Consider the following 8,527-nt stretch of genomic DNA (forward strand, 5'->3'; position numbering starts at 1 on the left):
AGATTCCAGTCGCACATGAGGATATTTCAAAAACCGCCATCACCACACCATTCGGATTGTTCGAATTTAAATTCATGACGTTCGGACTCCGAAATGCAGGCCAGACACTTCAGCGACATCTTCACGACATTTTAGGCGATCTAGACTTTGTTTTCCCGTACGTAGACGATTTGTGCATCGCATCTAGCAGCATTGAACAACACAAGGAACATCTTCGTCAGGTTTTTCAACGGTTAAGGGAAAATGAACTAGCCATCAACACAGGCAAATGCCAAATCGGACTCAACAAAGTATTTTTTCTCGGGCATCTGATTACTGCGGAAGGAATCAAACCCTCAAAAAGCAAGGTAGAAGCCATATTAAACTTCCCACAACCGACAACAGCCAAGCAGTTAAAACGATTTCTGGGAACCGTAAACTTTTTATCGTCGTGTCATACCGCACGCAGCGAAAAATCAACAAATTCTCCAAAACATGATGCTAGGTAATGTTCGCAATGACAACGCTCCATTGACATGGGACGAAGCCACAACGAAAGCTTTCCGCCAATGCAAGCAAGATTTAGCTAATGCAACTGTACTCGCCCCGAACGTGCAAGTCCAACTCAGCAACGTCACTTAAGCTTCATCAGTGAATACACCACGGACATCAGACACATATCCGGAGCAAAGAATCAAGTAGCAGACATGTTAAGTCGTTTAGAATCCATCGAAAGTGAGCCAATAGATTTCGAAGACCTAGCAGTAAAACAACGAACAGATCCGGAATTACAACATCTTTTGTCAGACCCGAACACCTCGCTTTGCTTGAAAACATTTCAAACACATCTAACATCGACACCAATCTTCTGCGACATATCCACCCAGAAGATCAGACCTTTTATTCCAAAAGAGTTTCGCAAGCAGATCATATCAAAGTTCCATGGCACATCTCATCCTGGCATTCGATCGACAACAAAACTCGTATCCGACTCATACGTGTGGCCAGCGATACGGCGTGATTGCAAACATGTTGTAATGCACTGTATTCCATGCCAAAAATCGAAGATAATTCGTCATAACAGAACACCGATCGAACACATAACCGTGCCAGACAACAGATTCGCACACATCCACATGGATATTAGGCTTGATTATCTCTTACAAACGGAAAAGTCTCAAGACAAGCTTATCAACACAAACGGAAAAAAAATTTGCATTATGAAATCATTCTTGTGACAGGCAAGATTCGTTGAGTTATTTTTTTCGTTAAAACTTCAAAATCAATCTGTCAAAGTGATGAAACCAACAAAAACAAAACCAAAAGTGTAAACAACTGTGATTGTTGTGGAGTTGTTTTGTCTTGTAGCTGATTTTAAGATAATCAATATGATTTTCTCGTACTATGTAAGCGACGATGATAGTAGTGACGATGAAAGAACGGAAGATCTGGCGAAACAACGCCGATTCCTTCGTAGTATTTTCGACCCTTTGGAACTTTCCAGTCAAGCGTGAGTTTAGCCTGTGAAGTTTTAGTGGAAAACATTTTTGATATGTTCTCGTGGTTATTCTTTTCAGATTTAAGAAGAATTTTCGTGTGTCGAAGGAGATCTTCCTCGATATTCTCAATGAGATTGAGCCAAAGTTTCCGCCGGTAAGGGCAAAAGGGCTTACCCCAAAGGAAATGTTGGCTGCTACGCTGCGGTTTCTAGCAGAGGGTAGCTACCAAAATGGAACTGGAAAAGATTTTAATTTAGCTATTGCTCAGCCAACATTCTCCGTTGCATTTGCTAAATGTTTGACAATTTTGGAAGAAACTTTGGCTCCCAAATATATTTCTTTGCAAATGGAACCAAACGAGCAGCAAGATGTAAGACGATACTTTTTCTCCAAAAGTGGCATCCCTGGTGTTGTGATGTGTGTCGATGGTACACACATCAAAATTATTGCACCAGTGGACAGTAGGGATCAACATTTCAACCGTAAGGGCTTTTACAGCTTAAACGTGACGATTGTAAGTAAAGCAAACGTTTTGACCCTTCTTATTCATACTTCAGTGACATTTTTGTGCATTTTGATTTGAAGATTTGCGACCATCTGATGAAAATTCGGTACGTCAATGCCAAATACGCCGGAGCCAATCACGACTCGCATGTTTGGAGTGTGTGCGGAATAGATGACTTTTTCGCTGAAAAACATCACCGTGGAGAAGATGGGTTTAAAGTATTAGGTAAAATACAACAGCAATACCACCGTATTTGACAATGTTTATATCGTATATTTACTTTATAGTCGATGCTGCTTACCCATCAAAGCCATGGTTAGTTACACCAAAACGTAACCCGGCTCCAGACACACCAGAGGCTGCCTTCAATAAAAATCATGCAATGGGCAGGGAAATAGTGGAGCGTATAATCGGCTTACTGAAAAACAGATTTCGATGCTTGTTAGGTGCTCGACAGCTGCACTACACACCGATAAAAGCAGCTCAAATCACAAACGTGTGTTGTGCTTTACACAACATGTGCATTGCGCATAACTTAGATGGACCTAGTGAGTAAATTGAACAAAAACAATAAGTATTCTTTAGAGTATCTGGATATTTTATTATCGATATCACAATAGTTGCGTAATTCACAGTTCAGTTCAATTCAGTTTTTCAGTTCAATTAATAAGATATTCATGAAATCATAATTCTAAATCACTAATGTATAATACATCTATGGACTAATTCATGTGCATATATGTTAGTCCCTGTTTGCTAGCGCCGCGTTAAAAGCTTTAGTCGCTTCTTTTAATGCTGCCGTTGATTGTTGTTGTGCCTCAATTTGAGCCTTAGAAGCTATAGTAGCTTCTTTCAATGCTACCGTTGATTCTTTCTGCACCTCTATTTGGATTTTTATCAGGTTAAGTAGCTCCTGATTTTGACGCAGCACTTCTTCCGTATTTTTACGCTTGATGCGTCTTTTTTTAGCTTGGGGCACTGTCGCGATCTGCTCCTCGGGTTGTTCCTCGGTGTTCGTTTGTTGTTGCTCGCTACTGTTATCGAAGGCTTGGTCGATGCTGGGGGCTGGTATTATGCCAAATGAACGGGCCGAGTTGCCTTCTACAGTTGCATTGAGATTGGTAAGGTTGGCTACTCTCTCTTCTACGTCGTTTAGCGGTTTCTCTTGGAATTTGCCGCCACCTGTCGCCAACAACGACGCTTTATTTGCACGCAGCTTCTTTTTTACCGCGCACTTATAGTCGAACCATACCTTTAAAACAGAAAAAGAATGTTAAAAGCAAAATATAATATTTTTTTTTTGCACTGTTAAGCTTACCCGTTTCCACGTTGCGCCCGATCTAATCGGCGGTCCAAGAGCATTAAGATGCTCGGCCATATCTTCCCAGAATTTAGTTTGGTCTCCCTTGAACATGGCCCTAGCGATGTCCGGAACACCCTCCAAAAGTTCTACCATTTTATGGTATTGCATCCTGGATGTACGTATTTCTTTGTTGTCCCTGTAAAATTGTATGTACATAAGGGTTCATTGAACTATACTGTTCCGATCTCGCAAAGCAATTGCAAGATGCATTCCGCTGATGTTGGTTGACTGCTGTTGCTGTTGGAATAGGATTGGATGTACATGGCCATGCGGCCACAACATTCACAGCTAAGTTTTAAAACACCAACTGCCGTTTCGCACTAGCAACCAGTACAGTTATATATTTATATATATAAAAACATATATATTGTATAAAAACACTTCATTACTTCCTTCAGATCCATTCTGAAGTAAAATACTCACATTTTGGTTGGAACTGCACAAGAAAACGAACTGGAAACGCACAGGACCGAGTGAGTTTGGCGCCTTTCCGTTGCGAATAGGTGACGGAAAACAGTTTGACAAATACGAGTCTCCGTTTGTGTTAAAGAATACAAATTCTTGACAGTGGGTTTGTGAGTTTGTGTTTCGTTAAATTTTGTTTTTCCAACAGACAACACAAACGGCTGTCATAATTCGAATCTTCCATTTTTGACTACTTGTCTTGTCAATTTGTATGTGATAATCAGGCCTATTATTGGACCTATGCCACCATCTGAAGGGAATCAATATTGTCTCACCATAATAGACAAATTCACCCGATGGCCCGAGGTTATGCCAATTCCAAACATCACTGCCGAAACAGTAGCGAAAGCATTTATCAACGGTTGGATCGCCAGATTTGGCGTACCAAGCAATGTAACAACCGACTTAGGCAGACAGTTCGAATCCGAACTCTTCAGAGAGCTACTTAATCTTCTCGGCATTAACCATTTGCGTACTACACCTTAGCATCCTCAAGCCAATGGACATGTAGAACGCATGCATCGTCAGCTAAAAACCGCTTTGAAATGCCACAACACCTCCAGTTGGAAATCAGCATTATGATCGTGCTACTCGGAATGCGCACTTCATGTAAAGAAGACATAGGAGCATCGGTAGCTGAACTAACCTACGGTACATCGCTTAGACTACCAAGGGAATTCTTTGCCACCAACGAAAACTCCAGCACCAAGCCTACAACAGATTTCGTTGAAAACCTGAAAAAAACAATGGCAAAGCTAAAACCAACTTCCACCTGTCATCATTCCACACAGCGACCGTTTGTTCAGAAAACATTGGAATCCTGCACACATGTCTTTATTCGAACTGGAGCAATTAAACCACTCCATCCTACGACGGACCCTACCGCGTCATAAGGCGAAAAAAGAAATACTTCATAATAGACATCAACGGTAAAAAGTCATCCATCTCTATCGACCGTCTAAAAGCAGCATTTGTACATAATGAACAACAACAAATTCATCCTTATCCATCATCGGAACCTCGTACAACTCGTACCACAACATCATCAGGACGTCACGTGAGAATCCCAGTCCGGTTCTTAAAAACATAGGGGAGAGTACTATGGCGAACCGACCACAAACACTACCACAACAACTACCACACACGGCATCAGAGTCAACAGCAACAACACAGCGTCTTCGAAGGAAATTCACCAGCGCATCAATAGCCATCCGAGCAGCAATTCCTTGAATTCAGTTCCCCATCCTGCAAGTCGTCAGCGAAAGCAGTTGCGCTGAAGACAATGCACGGGATTGTATTCAGTAAAACAGCACACACACGTTCCTGTGCAAAGCAGTTCTGCACACACACATCAGCCAGTCTGTGATCAACTGCCCACGAGTAAGAACTGCCCTCCCGGATGCGTTCAGTGATTATACCGCGAATTTGAAGTTAAACTAATTCCATGTTACACAGTGCTTATATCCGTACCAAATAATTATATGCTAGCCTACAAAACCCTGAAACATACATTGGCTACACATTAATCGGAACACCACCGCTTCTGCATACTTCATCTGTTTCAAACAAATGATTATTTGTGGGTGTAATTCAGATTCACAGCGAAGAAAGGTAGAAAATAATCTGTTTTCCTAATATATAAGTTCTTACCTTCTGCAACATAATTATTTTCACAGTCCGATGTTACATTTTCGGTTTGTTCTGCAGAACAGTTTTTTTCCGGGGCCCCTTGCACGGTGGGGCCCTAGGCGGCCGCCTACTCCGCCCACCGTTAGATCAGCCACTTCTTGGGATATGAAAACAGCTACGGCACTGGTACAAGTATACAATGGAGAAGCTGACAAATTAAATAATATTAATGATTCAGCACAGCTAGTGAAAGATTCTATACCAACCGAACAAGAACAGATGCTAGTAAGATTTCTACGAACAAGATTAACAGGTAAAGCAAATAATTTTGGAAATAATTTTTACAGTCAGGACACAACACTAAAAGATAATATTCCATCCTATATACCTAATTACAAACAGATTCATTCTCAAACCGAAGAGATAAACAATCAAGTCCAAAAGTTGTTACAAAATGACATAATAGAATATTCTGTACCATCATACAACTCACCGATCCTTTTGGTACCAAAGAAATCGGATGACGATAATAAAAAATGGAGATTAGATCATAGATTTTCGTCGATTTCGATTTCGTAGGTCGTAGATTTTCGACAACTGAATAAGAAAATCCAACCAGACAAATTTCCAATTCCACGGATTGACACTATACTGGCACTATGCTTGGCAATTAGGAAGTGCCAAGTACTTTAGTACTTTAGACTTAATGTCAGGCTTTCATCAGATACACTCGCAAAAACTCACGCATGTTTACAGCATTCTCAACCCCTTCTGGACACTTCCAGTTTACTAGAATGTCTTTAGGATTGAATATAAGTCCAAATAGTTTTCAGATAATGATGGCGATAGCCATGGCCGGGGTAACGCCAGAACTTGCTTTTGTATATAGTTACGTGCCATGAGAAACCACCACATGGCCACGTTCATATGCCAATGCGCATGGCAACAGCAATACGACTCGGCGCGTGTACACGTCAGCGTCAGCAGCTAACCAGCACGAGCACGAAGCGTCAGCAGCTAATCAACAAGCCAGCAAGCCAGCCAGCCAGCCGGCCAAGACCAATTAGGAGTTTTATTTCAGAGGTAGCTTCGGATCAATAAAGACATGTTTTTTTTATACTCGAACGTGGCGTCGTACTTAAAATTGGCGCTGCCATCCGGTGAGTTAAGTGAAATGCTTAGTTGCTAAAAGTGGAGAGGTGAAAACTAACACATATCGTCCAAGACATCCCGCGAAAAGCATCCAGAGCACAAAAGGATTACCGTCCGCCGAGGAGTAGAGGATCCCCCGCACTCTAGCATCGAATTAACACGAGGATTCGAGACCGATCACCTACACGATCACGAATGTAGTGTAGTGATAAGAAAAGTGTTACAACGCTCGAGAATATTTTTACCTTTTTCTCTGCTCAACACCTTCAGCAACGAAATAGAATCATCCGAGTCAGAATCAGAACCGGATGAAAACAACCATGAAACCGAAACCAATGAAGTAAATTTTTAACAGGTAAAGAACACAAACACAAAACCTTAAACCGTAGGAAAAAATACGATTAACTTCCGTATGTAAGTAGCGAACAAAAACCTTATCGAACCAGGTATTTTGACGAATTCCAAACAAATTCGACATGTGGAAATTATAAATTTAAACAAATTTAATGGTAATTTAATGGAAATTACGAATTTTATCGAATATATTTCGAAATAATATTTCACTAATTTTTTAACGGACTCATAGGAACACAGTTTATGACAGAAAACAAAGCTGAATTAAGTTATAAAAAAGGAACAATTACATTTGGAGATTGTAGCCATCCGGAACGAAAAGAACCCAAATGAGATTTCGTCATTTACACATCCCTATACGGTGTGCTAGAAGGATGTGAGAGAAGGATGTGAGCGAGCGAGTTGAGAGAGCGAGGTGCGAGAACGAATTGAGAGGAGAAGTAGAGTGAACGCCAAAGGGAACGGACATAACTTGAAATTGTTAAATTTAAAGTTAAAATAAATGGTTCTTCGAAAAGTACACCGCCCGCGTGCGTTTGTCAGTGTGTGACCACCAGCGTCAATCGAAGAAATTAGTTTCCGCAACAACCACCGCCCGTGTGCGTTGTGTGACCGCCCGCGTCACTAGAAGTGTCTCCTCATAATATCAGTCCATGTGCGTTGTGTGACCGTCCGTGTCCTTAAAAAGTGATCCAACAACCACCGCTCGCGTGCGTTGTGTGATCACCAGCGCCGCAAGAAAAGTGTTCCCTCACAATCACCGACCGAGTGCGTTGTATGACTTTTCACTAGTGTTATATGACCGCCCGGGTCATAAGTGAAAAGAAGTTCCCAACAACCACCACCCGCGTGCGTTGTGTGACCGTTCGTGTCACTAAAAAGGATAGTTTCCTGCGAATGTTCCCTGTGCGTTGTATGAAACCACGTGTTTTATGCTAAGAACGGTTCGCACACAAGAGTGTCTGTGCGTGTGTGTGTACGTGACCGCTCAGACCACTTAATATCCCGATAACCATAGTCCGCGTGGGTTGTGTGAGCACACGTATACTATAAGAACATTTCCCGCGAACCAGCGTCTGTGCGCGTTGTGCCCAAATCATTTGAAAAAGAACCAATTTGCCATCTACTACTCGTGTGTTTGTGTGTTGCTGCATGTGGTCGTGATTTGTGTGATCGCGACTACCGCCGATCGTTTGAGAGTGTGTGTACAAAGAACGTTAGTGTTCCCAGAAATCATCAGACTCATACTGCAATCGAGTATAAGTGTGATTGAGGTTCCCGTAATCCGTGCGTGTGTGAGTGACTTGTGTTTGTGCGCAGATCGATTCTTGTTCCTAGAAATCTCGCAAAAGGACACGTTCCAGTAACTGTTAGCTGTGTGCATCTTGCGCTACAAGTTTCATCGTGTGAGTGCGGTGTGCCTGGTTTGTGAGCATTTGAGAAGTGTCGTTTTTGCAGGGGACCAGAAACGCGTTCGCAGAAAAACGCAAATAAGGACAAAATGGCTACCAAACCAGAAGAGCTGTCAAAGGCAATTCGTCAACAATTCATCAATCGGTCATCAATCGGTGCGCATCGATC

At 41.9% G+C, this 8,527-nt stretch overlaps 2 protein-coding genes across 2 annotated transcripts; one reads left to right on the forward strand and one right to left on the reverse strand.

Moving 5' to 3' along the window:
* Positions 1-1,367: 1,367 nt before the first annotated feature.
* Positions 1,368-2,539, forward strand: LOC128711955 (putative nuclease HARBI1). Its single transcript, XM_053806849.1, has 4 exons — positions 1,368-1,489; positions 1,557-1,992; positions 2,064-2,208; positions 2,271-2,539. The coding sequence occupies exons 1-4, from the start codon at positions 1,368-1,370 to the stop codon at positions 2,537-2,539; spliced, it is 972 nt and encodes a 323-aa protein (XP_053662824.1).
* Positions 2,540-2,725: 186 nt separating this feature from the next.
* LOC128710852 (uncharacterized) lies at positions 2,726-3,463 on the reverse strand. Its single transcript, XM_053805710.1, has 2 exons — positions 3,302-3,463; positions 2,726-3,235 (listed from the first exon to the last, which is right to left on the reverse strand). Exons 1-2 carry the CDS (start codon positions 3,452-3,454, stop codon positions 2,726-2,728), a joined length of 663 nt encoding a protein of 220 aa, XP_053661685.1. The 5' UTR covers positions 3,455-3,463.
* Positions 3,464-8,527: the final 5,064 nt, after the last annotated feature.

This window comes from Anopheles marshallii, chromosome X (genome assembly GCF_943734725.1).
Source record: "Anopheles marshallii chromosome X, idAnoMarsDA_429_01, whole genome shotgun sequence".
Classification (NCBI taxonomy): Eukaryota; Metazoa; Arthropoda; class Insecta; order Diptera; family Culicidae; genus Anopheles; species Anopheles marshallii.